Source organism: Aythya fuligula, chromosome 9, assembly GCF_009819795.1.
Source record: "Aythya fuligula isolate bAytFul2 chromosome 9, bAytFul2.pri, whole genome shotgun sequence".
Classification (NCBI taxonomy): Eukaryota; Metazoa; Chordata; class Aves; order Anseriformes; family Anatidae; genus Aythya; species Aythya fuligula.
In genome coordinates, this window is record NC_045567.1 from 24,710,131 (window position 1) to 24,727,583 (window position 17,453).

Sequence of the window (17,453 nt, forward strand, 5' to 3'; positions counted from 1 at the left end):
TTTAGGATCAAAAGCCGATTGCTGGGGCTTGTTCAGGTCTCCCTACACAGCTCAACACCAGACGAGGAATTGGGAGTTTTTAATGCTAGAGGCAAACATAGCTCTAGGCACTTAATGTAAGTTTATTCATCACATATTTGGGTGATTTTTTTTTTTTTAATAAACTCTCTGAATACAGTCTAATAATTATTATGTGAAGCTTTCAGAGTAGAGTATGCAAGGCTTCTAGCTGGGAGGTACTTTCTTTTCTGCAAAGGGAAAATACTCGTTAGGCTTTAGATGAAATTAATATATATACTTCTTGAAGTAGCTGAGAGACTGGCAGTGCACTCAGACTTTGAAACAATTATTTTGAATGAAAATAGGATGCTTTTAGAAGGTAAAGTGTTTCACTGCCAGGACAGGCAATACTCCCCTGCAGACGAAACCCAGCAGCGCCCCTACACCGTTCTCAGTTTGTTCTGGTTCTAACTTCTGATATCAGTTTGGGGCAATTAGGAATTTTACTGTTTAACTTGGCAGTATGGAAGCAATACCACATGTCTAAAGAAAGAGATATATTATTTTTTCTGGAAAATAAGAAATATTATTAGAAAAATTATGCCCATCTTTTCTTCCTTTTCCCCACCCCTCTGACACATTTGCAAGCTTTTCCATGTAAAAGCATAAGTTCTGATATCTACAGGTAGCAGCATACAGCGAATGCAAGCAGCATTAGCTGTGAATTATGAATTCCCATAGCTATAGTTCATACAGGATGCCTTTCCTTCGCTTGGCCAAATGAAGCGAGCCAAAACAATGGCCTAGCAATGAAGTAAAACACCAGTAAGTCGCTGGTTGATGCTCCAGAATATCCCAACAAAGCAGAAGGAGCATTACCCTTTGAAAGAGACACGCTGCATACTTTTTGTATTTCAAGATTAAAAAATTGTCTAGGTGAGAACAGAAATCAATTTTGTCCTCAAAGGCTGCATTTTTATAACATCACGTTTTTTGAAAACCAATAGTTTCTCAAGATACTGAGAAAGCAGGGATTGTTGAAGATATCAATTTTCCAACAAATGAAGGGAATACTGCTTCTCCCTAATTTTATCAGATACCCTTTTATACAGAGCACGCATTAACTACATTTTTAAAAGTAAATGAGAAAAGCACATCTTTTTAGATGGCTAAAACTGAAAAAACTCTCTGAACAACAATATTTTGGCATTTTGAAACAAAGCTATCTTATTTATTTTAAAAGTTTATCTTTAAATCTACTTTTCACAAACATTCTCATTCTCAATATTATATATATATATATATATATATATATATATATCACAGAATCACAGAATTTTCTAGGTTGGAAGAGACCTCAAGTCTCTCTCTCTCTCTCTCTCTCTCTATAAAATCATTTCAAAATAACCAGAATAATCAAACATCCACTATATATATATACATATATATTAATAGCAGTATTAAAATTTCATGTATCAAAAGTATGAACAATACAAAAGGAAAACAGTAATGCCTATTTTTTAGAAATTCTTACTGGTAGTATCATAAGAATTTCTTCTAAATCACATAAAAGTGCCTATTAAATAATAGGTGGTCATCCTTATAAAAAGCCTAACACAACTGCACCACTGGGGAAAAAAAAATCTTTCCAAAACTTCCACTACTATATTTTAAAGATTTATTCAGTCGACACCTCATAATCATCTCTAAATCTAATGGGACACAAATGCATTTCATCACAGATGAAAATCTTCAGCGACTGCTAAAATGAAAATCAAAAAATTATTACAATCTAGTAGTTTGGCTTGCAGCATGCATTAATCAGAAATCATAATAAATCCACATGCTTCTTTAGACAGCACATTAGTCAAACAGTTTTGTATGATAACGACATTGACTAATGGGCTCAGAGTTAGAAGGGTCAATCATAAACTCATCAAATGCTTCATTTAATTTCTTAATTTGGACAAACACAATTTGTTTATGGGAAAGATATCAGGTGTTCTTGAATGAATAATGGCTATGAAACCAAACTCCATTAATCAGGCCTTGATTACAAATGACTCAGAGATTGTTTGTTCTAATTTCATTCATTTGGGTCAACAAAGAAAACATGAGCAAACGAAAGCACTTGGAAAAAATGGCACACTTACTTCTCCATATTTAATAAAGCCGTGATAAATATTCTTTCGGTAACTGTAAAACAAGGATTTTATTACCCACATTAAATACCATTCTTGATTCAAGTGCAAAAATTAATATAGATGATTTATAAGAAGATCATGGAGGCATGAAACAAGGTCTTCAAGTGCTGGACGACTGAACTTCTGAACTGAGAGCACCTTGCGTGTATTTCAGATTTTCCTGAAAGGATGAATGTGAAAAGCAGAAAAAGAGCAGGTTTTGATTTCCCCTTTCCATGAAATGTTTCAAGAAAATGATGCAATTTAATACCCCTCTTCAACAAGTAGGGGAGTGAGCTTCGATAGCAGAACTGATGCTGAACTAAGGGAAGAAGCCCTGTGGACCCGTGGCTACTAAGATTCACAAATTCCTGCTGTATTTTCCAGGATTTAAGATTTTTAAACCCAACCTGTACTTCTGCAAGCTGATACCACTCAAGAATAGTTTGGCCTTTTGTTACTGTGCAGAAGAACAGACGTTTTTCAGATTTTTTGGGGGGGAACAATTTGGGTTTTACTGAGAAGGAGCCATCAGTAAGGTAATTAAGGACGCCACACTCAATTCGACCTGCCTGCTGTCCAGCCAAAGTCACCATCACCTCCAGCCATGCCCAGCATCTCACCTCGTCCCCAACATGAGTGATCCCACAGCTCCTGACTGTGCTTGGCTAGCCCCAGCCCCTGGGCTTGCACCACAAGGAATGGCCATGGCCATGCATTAGTTTTCCAGTTGTGGAGAGGGGCTTCCTGCCTAACAGAGTGCCTGTGATCATTGGCAAGTCATTGAAACTCCCTGAAACAGTTGAATGACCTCAAAAGGGCACTGTGATCTAAGATCCATTAATGGATTTATTTGTATCTATTTACACAACAGACAAATGCATTTATCTGTTAAGTTACCGGAGCCTTGGAGGTGCAAGCTGGAGGGTGAGAGCAACGCCACCTGTAAGGACCTCCACACCCAGAAACCTGCAGGAAGCACCTTCATCACAGCGAGAAAGAACAAGGACATTTTGTCTCTTTCCCTCTTGTTTCTCCCTTCAGCAAGCTGAATGACAGACCCCGGCAAGCTTCACATCAGGAAATTAGATGGAGAAGCCCTAAACACTGAGCACAATTCACGCCCAGCAGCAAGAGACAGTGCTGCTGAGCAGATCGAGCACTATAAAACCCTCTTCTGGGTACACGTGCCATGAAATCCAGCCAAACACTCTCCAGTTGCACTCGTAGGAAAACTGAACTGAGGGGTAGTAAATATCCAGGGATTTACAGGGTATATTGTCAGGACGTATCTTAGGGGCACACACTGGGCTAACACTGTAATGACCACAGACAAAAGCAGGCACCTACGTGGAGAAGATGGCACAACAGATCGTGCAAACTGTGAGAAATAAACATTGTGCTATCAGCGTTAAGACATAACATTTTCCCAAAGGCATGTTGAAACAGAAAATTGCTGCACAACCACATATGGTTTCTGCAGCCAAAACAGTGTATAATTAAATTACTGGGCAAAGTTGCTAAATATGAATTGATATAAAACTTAAGCTAACTGAAAAATTGTCTTTGACTTAAGATCAATAGCAGGACTGCTAGATTCATCTGCACATAATTAGCACACATATTTGCATCAAAATCATGTATACCATATGCTGCGTTACTGAAAACCCATTAGTTAGAATGTAGGCCTGAGATACTTCTGTTTCTTGGTAGCACGAGAAACAGGTCTCAGATTAAAAAGTAACAAAAAATAGAAATTCTCACAGCTTTAGGTATATTTCTAAGGTAATAAACGTTCGCTAACTAGTAAAGTTACCGCAAAAATTACTTGAAGGCTCTGTTTCACATCGTGACACCCCTACTTACACACACCAAGGCACCAATACTGCACTCAGTCTTTTTTTTGGGTACACTTTAGCAACAACTCATTGGCTTCTTAAACTGGAAAAAAAATGGACACTGGAAATTATTCTACAAAAGTGGTTCAAAGCATTCCTTTTATCTCTTGTAAGAACCTAAAATCAGCTCAGGAAATGAACGCTTTTTGTACCCCAACACAACGGTACCATTACCTGAAAAAGTGAATTACTTTGTTTCAAACACATCTTATTCTCCACCCAAATTGAATTAAAACCCCATATTTTTCAGCAATCATGAAAACGAAGTTGGAGCAATTATTGATGAAACAAGTGTTTGCTCTGCTCAGCAGTGACACAAAACAGCTGCACTTCAAAATCACATACTCCATACGGACAAAACCATTAATATGTTTTAAAAAATAATTACTTGGATTAATGACTCTTAATTATATAGTCATAGTTTAGCATGCAGAAAGTATTATTTTTTTTTTTTTTTTTACTACCCTAGTGAGATTATGCAGCTTTGCCAACAAACTGGGAGCGAGTAACGTATGAATAAATGGATTTCATGTCCAGCTGTGTAAGCACTTGGGCCTGGCTGTGAAGCTCGTTGGCCCAGGCTGACCAGGTGAGGTTAAATATTTTGTGCATCTTGGTGCAATTCAGTCTGAAATGAACTGCAGTTCTCACAAAACACACAGCATCAACATTAGGTATCACAATTCTGCTCTAACATTCATTTTCTTGATTTTTTAAATTTATTTACTAAACTCCTCTTTAATTATTAAATACAGTGCTGGCTTGATTCCAAGCGCAGAGGCTGTCTGTAGCACAATATGCTAATTCAGCTCTTCTTAGATTAGGATCTCCTGGTGGAAAATAGGTAGGCTTAATTTTTACTTCCAAATATCAACTGCCCTTTAGTTTTTCCGCTGTTTTGGGACTAACACAAGACTACATGTGGGATTAGACCTGAAATGCTCTGATGGGGACTCTAAAATCATAAACTGAATAAATTTTAAAAATCCATCCTTGTAGGGATGGGCGTTAAGTGTCTAGACTTGGTGCGCCCTCCAACACAAGCATTAATCACCACGCCTGATTAATAGCATGGTATCATAAACGGCAGTAAACCAGAGCAATTACCTAAAATATAGCAACCTGCTTTGCAGCCCACAGTCGATAGGTGACGTGCAGTCCCCTGAAGGAATCCTGGTCGAAAAGATGGGCTTGGGAGAAGCGGAGCCTGAGGACGCAGCGGGGCCGTGCAGCACCCGAGCACCGAGGCTCTCCTCACCAAGAACGGGGAAACTCTCAGAAGGAACCAGCAACATGATGGGAAGTTCAGCCAAGAACCAAGGCCACTTCAAAAGCCAACATTAATTTGCCAGTTTGGTAGGATAAATATTAATCAGGCTTGTCTTCTCCTCAGTCCTGAGGGCTCCGGAAATCCCTCGGTGTAATGGGAAGAGCCACCATCCAGCCAGGAAGGCACCTGATACGGATTCAAAGCTCGTCCATCATAATGAATACAGAATGATTCTCTTTCTTTTCTCTAAAACTTGTATTTCAGGTAGATTTTTGGGAAGAACGCTTCATTCTGGACACTCCTGTATCACTCAGTTTCTCCCCAAGTGCTTGTTCTGCTGCTGTTGACAACTAAATGAGTTTTGACACTTGGAAATCTCCTGGCTGAGTTGGGGCAGCAGTGGACCTACAAACTGGGGCCACCAACTCCATAACCAGGTTATTTTCCTAAATTACCTAGTTTTCATGAATCCCATTCCTGACCAAACCTCGGCTATAAGGAGAAGAGGTAAGCAAGCAAAGAGTATTTAAATGACAGGAAATTAAGGAAAAGAAAAAAAAATGCCGATTTTTGGGGGCTACAGTTAATTGACATTTGCAGTTGAAACCACAGCAGCAAGGGGAAGGACAGCTTCTCCTCAGATTGGTGTCTGAATGAAAAGATTTCATCACATGAAGAGATTTCTGGCCTCCTCAGGACAACCTTGCAGTAGCGAGCTTCATGAACTCCAACCAAAATTTTCCTTTAATCCACTTCATTTGTATCTTCGATGTTTTAATAGCCTGTCCTCTGTAGAAGACCGTAATATAAACTTCATCTTCAATAACTGCTGCATGCTATTTTCTAACCTGCAGCGTAACAAAACTCCTGATCCTGTGCTGGAGAGCCCACACGGAGCACGGGAGTGGGCGGCTGCCCACTGCGAGTGTTTGCTGAGAGCTGCTCGAGTGGGATGGGGACAGGCTGGTCCCAGGACGTGCTGACATGCTGTAGCTTTATATTGTCATAATTTAAAATTAAAAATAACATCCAAAATAATCTTCTATCTAGAAATTATTATAATTTTCCCTGACACAGGTAAAATATTGTATATGCTATTTCATCCTTATACCAACAAATGTTATCCATCCTTCTAAAGTTGTTTGCATAATTACAATTTCATGCTAAAGGCATCAAGTTTTCAATGGAAAGTTCACAAACAGCAAAATCAAAAATAAGAAAACCACAATCTAGAAATCCATAAACATTTTATATATTTGGCATTTAAAAATAAATGCCAATAAAATTAAAGTTTTCATACTTGTTGCCACCTGCTAGCCTTACTACTTTGCATAGCTAGAAAAGAGCAAAATAGAAGCCATCCTATTTAACTAAACAGTTTTTATTAAAGTAAAAGAAAAGCAAGAATCTATAAAGTAGCAAGTGATCCTATTAGTTCCACCAGACTAAAATCATACAGTCTACGTATGTGGTCCTTTCAGCCACATCTGTTATGAGCCATTTTGATACCACAGAGTAGAGAATATTGGCCTATTTATTTATCATGCACTAGGAGTGCAAATTAGGATTTTTCTTCCTAATAAAATGTAACATAATAGGTAGGTAAAAAATAAAAATGCAGTAAGTACTATAAAATGCTTGCATTTTTACAACAGCAAAAGCCCAAGTACTTGTTATATTCCATTATTTTCTCTGCAAGGAATATGTAAAATGCAATAAAGATGCATGGTACAAAATTAAAGGGAGCAATCTGATAGTATAATTCAAAGATAATGAGTTAAATACCCAATATCCAGAATTGCTGCCAAACAGATCTGATAAATGTTAAATGCTTATTTCTATTCATCATTTTTTACCACATATTGCTAATGTCATATTAGTCTCTCAATGCTGAAGTTCCCTTTAAATAAACTCTATCAAGAATTCTTTGCACAAAAATGCCCTTCTTGAATGCTCTTTCAGCCATAGATTGAAATGCAGATTCCCAAAACAGATCAGTCACTTATTTCAACTCTAGACCTTTGAAAATCCAGATCAATTGCCTTTTGTAATCATCTTTATATGGAGAATAAGAAATTTCTCCATGTCGCCGAAGAAAAGTTTTCAGACTCCTTTGGTAAAAGCAGTAGGATTGTTAGCTCGAAACGTCCCCGTGCTACTTCATCTCAATACATTTACATTTCGGAATATTCATCCATATTTTAATCTTTTTGTGAAAACACGGTTGCCATACAACAACTGCTGGCACAAATTAGCTGGCTGTAAGGTTCGGAGGTTTGCTAATACGCTTATCAGTTTTAGTAAGGCAGGATTCAGCGTATGGGAAACTTTTTTCTTAATATTCGTGATATGCGCAAGCAAATGCTTAATACCAAAACAAGCTCAAATCTTCTGTGCTTCTCTCTCTCTCAGTAATGAAGTCTGGGAAAGGAATCACAGACACCCAAGTGGTTTGGCAACTGTAAGTGACAGAAGCTCGGCTAAATCCTCTGTTTACACTGGGGATTAGCCGGGTAGATTGTGCGCCGCAAACTGAGCTGGCCATGGTCAAGGGAACCTGCTCCCTGTCAGCCCGCGGGGCACCCGCACAAAGCCCGGTCCTGGTAGGAAGTGACCCATAAACGTATTCCTACGAAGGATTTATACAAAGCCAGTCTGCCTCATAGAAACTCCATATGACCATTAACTGGCCTGCAAGGCCTGCCAGGAGGCCTAATTACAGGTCTACAGAGCCCAATAACAAAAGCTGAAGAGCTTTAGCCTAGGGATGATCTGCTTTATACTGACTTGAGAGAGTCCATATAGAGTGACAAAAAGAAAGAGGTTTAGCTTTAAAATTCTCCCAAGAGACAAAGCATTGTAGCTAAGTCTGGAAGGCCCACATGCAACATACTTCAGATAGGCTTAAACATACCACCCTCTCAAAATTAACATTCAACTATTGCCTGCTTAACATCTGCTCAAACATGGCAAGTTGCTGTGATATTGTTAGACAATGCTGAAAAGGCTTTCTTCTGGCTAAATATTGGGAAGGATAAGAAAATAAAGTCATGCAAATATCATTTATAGCCGAGACCAACGGCTGGTTTTATAAATCGAGAACCAGGTGCCCTAAAAATTCAAGGGGAGTGCTTCGGTGTCTTCAAGTATTATGCTGCTTAATGCGAACAAAGATACTGAAATCAATCTGCACTAACAAAGGAAATGGTATTTAACAAAGCCTGTAGCAAGGCCACCACAAAGGACAGAGACAAAACTTCTTGACAGCAGCAGATCACCTGAACGTCACGGTGGCCGCCTTTCTCTCCTCCCTTCCCAAATGCAGGTGAATTTGCTGTATTTTACCAACTCTCCTGCAACGAGAGACCAGAAAGTCCCCAAAGTGCACCAGCAAAATAAAATAACCCCTATTAAAAAAGGGTCTGGTTTACCATTTGCTGTCTTTTGGCTTTCAGAGAAATTGGCTGATATTTCCTAGATGAATATTAAAGATGCCAAGAGCAGATTTTCCCAAGATACCAAACATCCACAGTTCCTGACGGAGTTGGGCCTGGTGGGGAGGCCCTTGGACATTCACCTTCCCTGAAATAAAGCATTGCGGCTGATGAAGCAAGTAGTGAAGGGTAAAGGGAATACAATTATGTTTAATTAACTTTTTTAAACCATGGCCATTGCACTAGAGCAGGACTTGGTGAAGTTGACATTCCAAAAGCACTTTCAAAGCCTGTGTTCTGTAAATCCATAACCTTAGTGGTGTGTTTCAGTACACCACCTTCTTTCTCTTGCTCAAACCCCCAGGGATAAAGCCATGCAATTTGCAAGTCAATAGGTTGATGTGAAGCAGAAAATTATACACACAAACATCTTCAGATTGAGAAGACAACCCTATCGTGCAAATCTTTAACTGAAACACGACAAGAAACAAAGCAAAACACGGGCCATGAACTTTTGTACCTGGCACTCTCCGGTTCAATAGGGATGTATTGCAAACCCGTATCATTGCTAACAATTTCTTTTTTCAAAATGAAAGTCCGACAGAGCAGTAACTTGGCCTCTCCACTAGGACACAGGAGGTATGTCCCAGTCTCTCTCTCTTTTTAATATAATGTTTTAATCTACAGAAGTGGCATTGACAAAGGATACATTGGAATTTAGACTATTTGATGGGGTTAAGCAAAAGAGAAACCTAGATTGTAACATAAAGAAATTAAATTTGAAATGTCATGAGGCTACGGTGAATAGGAATTACAAACTTAAATATTAGATAAATGTAGTGCTGGGAGAGGCTATAAGCAAAGTTCAAAACCTACCATCAGCTTGAATTTGAAGTCAGACTGCTCTTACAACCAACACTGGTATTTTATAGACAAGCTAGCTTCGATTTATGCACATTAACATTTAATATGCTTTGTAACCTTACGCAGCCGAGGTACTGGTTGCTGTATTTGTGTTATGTTCATCCGAAGGCATTGCCAATACATTAATAACCAAAATCATTTGCTAAGTAAACCAAGTACAGTACAGCAATATGCACTGCACAGTGCAGTAATACGTGGAAATCTTCAGAATGAAATGGGGAAATATATTTCAATACCAGTGACAAAATAAAATGTTAGATTCATGTGGGAGATGGGATGGTATTGCCTGGAAATGGCCTGGAAAGGGGAAATGGAGATGCCAACGTTATAGGACATCAGTGGAGATGAACAGCACAGGGACCTTCCCAAAGGCTTCTCTAACTCTTGGGGGTAATTTGGAGGCACTGCAGAAGGTGAAACTGTTTTTGTCCATCGAAACCATCGAGAAGAGTGCATGTTAGGAACAGTCCTTAAAGCCTGGGGCGTTCCGTACTGAGCACTACGCACACAACCAGCGGTTTGTTCATCGCCACCAAGGTACAGATCAAAATTCCCATTACGTTCAGCTACGTGATCGTGCTACAACAGCAGCACCAATTAATCTGTTGATTTTGAACTCTGGAAAGCCAACAGAACACAAGGAGCTCTTCAGTAATGCTCCGATGGCTGTTTGCTTTTATTTCTCTAAAGGTGAAAAAAGTGTTCATTTTGCAATAAATAAACACAATAAAGACATTGAAACAACAGCATTAACATGCTCATCCTCTTAAATTAAATTAATAAAAATTCAGTTTAATTGACTGAATACAGGACCGGGAAAAGAAGGTAAGAACAATCTCATAAATGCTTAAGATTACCAGCACCTAAATAACGACAGGAAACATTTTTTTCCTATAAAATTGGGATGGTAAGAGAAACAAACAGATTAACTCTCTCGAGTTATTTATGAGCAGCGTGCAGCTTCAATCTAGGTTTCTGACTTCAATTGTGAATATTTAAATTAAAAAATATCATAGGCCCTTTATATGTTTCTGGAAATTTCTGGGACCCAGGTCACGATGATATACAACTCCTAGGTATCTTTTATACATTTCCCAGGTGTTAAATTAAAAAATGAGGTGTGACAGATGTGAGTAGTATAAACAAATTGTGCTTTTTTAGGTCAGTGCTGTCACATCTACTTTATAATTATATGCTTCAAAGGTTTATTAAAAGTTATGGAGAACAATGAAAGCATTTGAAACTATAGAATATAAAGGGCTAGGTGCATTTTTCTGGGAAAAAAAAATCCAGGAAAGTGAAAAGATGGTATTCCTTAAAACAGGAGGTTTCAGTAAGGGGGAAAAATAAAGAATGATACTAGAAATCACTGTTTATAAATTAAGAATCTATAAACCAGAGACAGACAGAAGCTGAACTAAAGACAAACATGTATTTATTACAACACGTACGAAATACTGCAAGTTTTCCTTTTTGTGTGGAAAAAATGACAAAGTTTTAACAGGAAAATTAAAATGGGAAACGTTAAGATACAGAAATAAATTAGCATGACAAACCTCAACACAGAGTAACATATTAGAGAGTTAAATTGTTATTTTAATAATCTGAAGACAAATGAAAATACCTCAAGAACATCCAGTCTGTTATATCTAGATATCTTTATAAACCACCATGATCCCACCACAGTGTAAGGTTCTCAGATAATAATTTCACACGCAAGTGCATCAAAATAACTAAGTTCAAAATAACTGCTTGGAGACTGGGTGAAGGGAGGACAAAATCTCCACATCAAGGCAGAGATTTTTGCAAGGCCTCAAAGAGCAAAACGAACCTTGGTCTACATTAGCCCACTGGCCAAACCCACAGCAGCACTACGGTAGTGTTAAAAAAGTAAATAAATAAATAAAAGAAATAAAAAAGAGAACTCCTGTTCATTTGGGAATTAGTATGTCTTGGACTTACCTTGGACTTAGATAAGTATCTGCAAAAAAGCAGGATTAAAAAAAAGGACTGATCTTCTAGTCTTTGGTTCAATAGAACAAGAGTTTCCATAAATTTTTAAACGTGACACGAAGCTACAGGATCCCTCCAATTTCAAATTGAATTAAAAGTTCCAAATAGTTACCGAGACATGCATTTTGCCTTCCTTGTTACTAGCACTAGACAAAATAGGAATGCTTCTTTCTGGAGGGCACTAATATGGAGGTCAGCCTCTTGCTCTGACCCTTTTGGAAAGCTTGCTACGTATTTCTGCCACCCCTTCAAACAAAGAAATATAAATATTTACATGCACCAAATTAGTTCAATGCTAGAAACTAAAGAAACAAAACCAAATTTTTCAGAACGCAGACTAAGAGTTTCGGTAGCAGCAGCAAGAGGACAAGCGCATGGAGTCTGAGCACTGGTTCTCCAACAGCAGACAACACAAAGCACTTACTTTATCTCCTTAGAGGAGTTTAGTAAATGCCAATGCTGATGCACACCAGTTACAACTTAACCAGAGACTGAAGTGAGCTATGGGAAAGGGACTCAGCCTTTGTCAAGCAGAAAAAAAGTAAAATTTCTATCGTGATACGTTTCATTCGTCTGACATTATAAAAAAAAAAAAAAAGAAATAAAGAATATAAATTGACTTATAATAGCAACACTTACCAGCTGCCTCAAGAACCAGCTGTAATCTAGCTTTGGCCTGTTCAGCAGGAGTCTGAAAAGAGAGGATTTGTAAATCTTCACAACTGTTTGCACAACCAACACGCGAGGTCACGTTACCGGCACGCAGCTCCCACCGCTACCAGCCATAATCTGGTCTTAATATGATTAATATGGCGAGTTTTTCACACTTCTTCTGTTATCTGTTTTGATTTTTTCCTTTCCTTAAGGTATTTCTTCACATCTGTTGGGCTGAGGAGCACATTGTTGGCTGTGTACCCACTATGCTAATTATTCCAAGTGATGTTTTACTGTGTCCAATGCGCTTGCCATCCCTCTAATTTTGAAGCCACTCAAACGTTTTCACAGTTAAATTTATACATAAACCACATTTGTCATGGAGTGCAGAAGTTGATTATTTCTGTAAGCATCTGAAAACTTTGGGAGGTTTCTGCTCTGTGCTAAAAAGAACAAAGCACGCAGGAAGTTTCTGGTGTCATCCTTCAGCTTTGAGGGCTCTTCTGGGCAGACACTGCACCCAGAACATTTTTCTGATAACCAGCATTAAGTTGGCACCTTTCAGGTTTCACCTCACTGCCGACACAAGCATCAGTCGGGCAGAGCTCTTTGCTCTGAAGGTCCCAGCTGCTGATGCTCTGCAGGGAAGAGCAGTAGCCCTGGGCAGACCCCGGCTTTCCTCAAAACCTCTTTCAACCAAAGACATCCCAGGCAGCGTTGTGTTTGACATCACCCATTAGGGAAGGATTGCTATGTAAGAAGCACCACCTGCATTCACACCTTCACACGAACAGCCTGTGTGCTTGCACAACCCCGTCCAGCAGCTGGGTTCCGGCATCCAGTAAAGCTTAAATCAGGTTCTCACATTTGTGTCATCCACCCTGCAGCACAGCGTTTAATTACCCTAAGGGATCCCCCATCCCCAGCTCGGCAGGAGCAGCAGCAGCAGGAGCTGGCACGTTCCTAAAGAGAGCCCCTCTGTGAGGTTCAGGGGCAGCTCAGGTGCTGTAGTCACAGCACTTTAAATTTGTTTTTTACTGTTTCAAACAAAGAAAAAATTGACAACAAAAAAAAAAAAACAACCCACACAAGTTGCTAGCTAGCTATAGAGATTAAGGGATGTGTCTGATGGGAGCTCCAGAGATGCCATCGGTGTCATGTTTTGCTTTAAAAATGTTCAGTTCAGGGGGAATTCAGCTTTTATTTTACTGAGATAATTAATAAGTTTGGAACAAATGCTTCAATTCAGGTACTAGATTTTATTTTTACAAATAGAATTTGCTAAAATTCCTGCTACTTGTGATGAATTTTGGACTGAGAGATCAGTATTCAAGCAAACTACACTTGGAAAAGTTGAGAAAAAAATCACCAATGTCTAAAAAAAAAAAAAAAAAAAAAAAAAAAAAAGGAGTCCAGACTTCTATTTGAGCTAACGAGCAGTGTGAATATTGCTAAGTAGCGCACGTGGCTCCTGTCAGTGTCAGCCACCACTACCCCACCACAAGCAGTTAACCACGACGAAACGTTGCGAGTTGCAGCGTGCTCCTGCCTAATTTTTAAGGAGTTTTCCTGTGGAATGTCACTGATGTTTGCCTGTGCTAATACCGGTTACGTTCAATCCCTCCTGCCCATCGCTAATGATACCGGTCAGGTGTAATGCACTACGGGACTTCTCTCTCTCATGACATGCCTATAAAAGCCTAACAAGCCCGAGTGTGGCAGGGACCCATCTGCATGTATTTTACACACGTGTTTTATCTTTGCACTGGGTGAATACAAACCCTGCCGCCCTCAAAGCCTGCTGCAGCCCCCGAGCAGCCAGGAGCGACAGCCCCCGAGTGCCTGCTTTCAGCAGACGTGATCGACATCCCCTAGCTGCCCCAGCCACACGTGCTGCCTGAAATCACAATTAAATGACAGCCGTGCAGAGGGGATGTAGGCTATCAAATCTGTTTAACAAAACCGGTCGAGTTCATCATTTACAAATTTTTCCACTTACTGGTAAAAGCACAGCCTTCTCCAGACCCACAGCTGCCCCAATCTGTGTGTTAGACAACTCCAGGGCCACAGATCCCCAAACTTTGTGGATCTGTTTGCTTACACCAGTTGAAACGTCTCAGCGTTACGTCTTGCATGGCCCCGAGGAGGTTGGTGTCCGGGCTCCTTCCCGAAGCTGACTCACGGCCCCATGGCCGATTGCCAGGACAGCAGTGGCAAATGTTCCTGCTCAGGTTTTGGGAACAATATTACTGCAAGCACTCGTTGCAGCTTAAAATAGAACCCGAATTGTGCTTGTGTTAAATTTAGGCTCCTCAGCAAGATGCCACTTCCCTAGGTTTCAGTTTCTCTCGTTGCAGTTGTACTAAGATTCCAGTTTTAAAACCAAAACAATACCCAAAGGACTCAGCAAATAAACACCAATTAAGTGAGCCCGTATATGACTCTGGAAGCCGAACACAAATCCATCCTCTTAGTTCAGCTCCAGCTTACCATCAGTTACTTTCCTGGGGACACGTATCTAGTCATTCCCAACACCTGCAGAGCTCAAAAAAAGTGTAATAATAATAATAATAATAATAATAATAATAATAAACAAACTTCAGTTTCCTAGCTGTTGGAAGAGCTGGCTATCCAAAACAATTAAGAATAGATACAACGTGGGTCAAAAACCTACAGCAAACTGTTGCAGTGAATTCCAGAAAAGAAATGTTGGGAGGACAGAGTACAGCAGAGGGACCTCAGCATCACTGCAACCAGGACACTTCCAGAGGCTTTCTCAGGTGATTCTGCTCCACGTTCTCTGGTTGATTTTTGCTTTTCACTCAAAACCAGAGGAAGGGTACAGGACAAAGACTTGTTTTGGTTAAAGCTAACCAACTCTCACCGACTTGCAGGGGGCTGGCAGAGCAGCGGGAGGTGGCACATCGGGACACCGGGCTCACGGACTGAGCTGGCAGGAGCTGATCGAGGCCACCTGAGCAAGATGTCCACGGATTTGGTTAGCTGGGATGAAGGAGAGAATTGTTTTGCAGTGATACAAAGCTGAAAAGTTTTGCGGTTGTTGGGTTGTGGGTTTTTTGGTGCCAGATGGAAGCTCTGGGCTGAGAAATGGCAGCAGGGCTGGGCCAGCAGAAGCTCCAGCTGAAGAGGGGTGGCTGGGGATTATCTGAGGACTGCAGCCTCCAGTCTGGGGCTCCTCTTCCAGAGACTACCTGTTGGCAGCGACCGTTCTGAGAGGGTAACGTGGGGAGAGGAGAGGCTCCTCCAGAGCTAAAGGACAACCTCACACTGTCTAAACGGCGTCCTCACCGACAAATGTTGTCTCATGAGTCTACGGGATCTCCTCAAAAAGTCAAGCTGATGTTCTCATTGACGTGCCAAAAGCTTTGATTAAAGTCCTACATGAGAAAAGCAGGCAGCAAGGCACAAAACAACCAGGTCCCGTCTCACAGCACCAGCAATTTCTCCCGTTCCCCATTAAAATGTTGTGCTTACAGCCTCGGTAGCGATCTGGGGAGATGCCAAGTGATGGCATCGCACTGCATCTACAGGTAAATGCATGATTTAGGGGTACAGGAGGCTGAAAGCCTTAACCAGATCAAGCGGTAACAGCAGCACAGAACAGCATAAAATGTAATGCTGATAAATACAGAGTAATGCAGATTGGAGAGAACTTCTCACTCGCCTTATTGTGTTCTCAAAGCGCGCTATCAATTCAGGAAAAAAATAGTTTAGGCATCATTGTGGACAGCTAAAAGGAGACCTCAATGTATATCGGTAATGAGAAAAGACAAGGAAGAAATGAAAAAAATTAAACAAAGGGGATAGATGTATAATTTCATTTTAATATATTCTGTAAGTCGGTGGCCTGCCTTCACCTGAAATATTATACATCCCAATTCTAGTAAATCTATCTCAACAGGGAGAGAGCAACAAAGAACCCTAACCCCTGCCTATCTTTTAAATAGAGTTTGATCAAATTAGGAAAAAGATTATGTGACATGTTTGTTTAGCATAGGAACGGAGGCATTCCTTTTGAGTCATCCCTTTCTCATTAGGAGATTAAAAAAAAATAATAATTACCAAAGAAAGTGAAAATGAAGAACTTATTTGTATTACGGAACACCTCATAAGGGCATGCAATATTAAAAAAAAATAAAATAAAATTGAAAAAGGCTGAGAACTTGTAATTGTCATCTTTTTCATACAAAAGCCAGAGGAAACAGAATGAATTTGAGGCTGGCAAATTCAGAAGTGACAGAGGAACATTTTTTCCTCATTAAAACAAACAAACAAAACAACAGAAGAATTCACGACATGAATTAGTAACAGAGAAATGTAATAAGCGTGCCCAGCATTATTTGATTTATACCCCTGCATTTTCAGGCATTAATCAGCAGAAATGACTGGATGCTAAATGGTATTTCTGATTTGGTGTTTCTTCTCTGATACAATCAGTCAGTAATGCACAGATACAGACTATGGCAGGACCACTTGTTCTGACCTAATGTAATCCACCTGCTCCAAAAAAATGAATTTTTGATAAACTGTGAAAAAAAATAAATTGGGAAAGTGAGTCCAGCATGAGATGGCACCAAAGCTGTTTACTCCACAACAAGGGAGGTGTTTCCCAGCTTGCCTCCTACCCCTAACTACCTTCCTGTTAAATACAACGGAGGAAGGATGATTTGTTCTTACAACCACCCAGCTAGCTGTATGAAAACGTTCAGCAGCTACCAGTGGAACACATCACATTTGTATTATATTGACAGAGCGGTTTTACACTCCTACTATCGCATAGGACGGAATTGGAAATAAAATAAAAAAAAAAAAAAGAAGAAAAAAATCTGTCAGACTGTTTGCAGTCTAATAGGAAGCACGCTTTTTATTGCAAAAACCTGGTGCTTGGTTTGTTTGGTTGTTTGTTGTTGATGTTGCTTTTCATTTATTTGTTTTTTTAAACTTTAGGTAAGCAGCCTAACAGGAACAGAAAACATTGTAAGCTCGAGAAGCTGCCCGTGCTCTGTTTCCTAAGAATTTTTATACTCTTTTTGTGGACCTCTCATCATCACACGCT

General features: G+C 39.8%; 1 protein-coding gene across 1 annotated transcript in view; it reads right to left on the reverse strand.

Annotated features, from left to right (window-relative positions):
- Positions 1 to 17,453, reverse strand: part of RSRC1 (arginine and serine rich coiled-coil 1) — a 140,215-nt gene that overhangs the window by 48,155 nt on the left and 74,607 nt on the right. Inside the window, exon 6 of the mRNA XM_032193104.1 lies at positions 12,362 to 12,413. Within this exon, the coding sequence (XP_032048995.1) occupies positions 12,362 to 12,413 (52 nt within the window). The remainder of the gene's footprint in view (positions 1 to 12,361; positions 12,414 to 17,453) is intronic.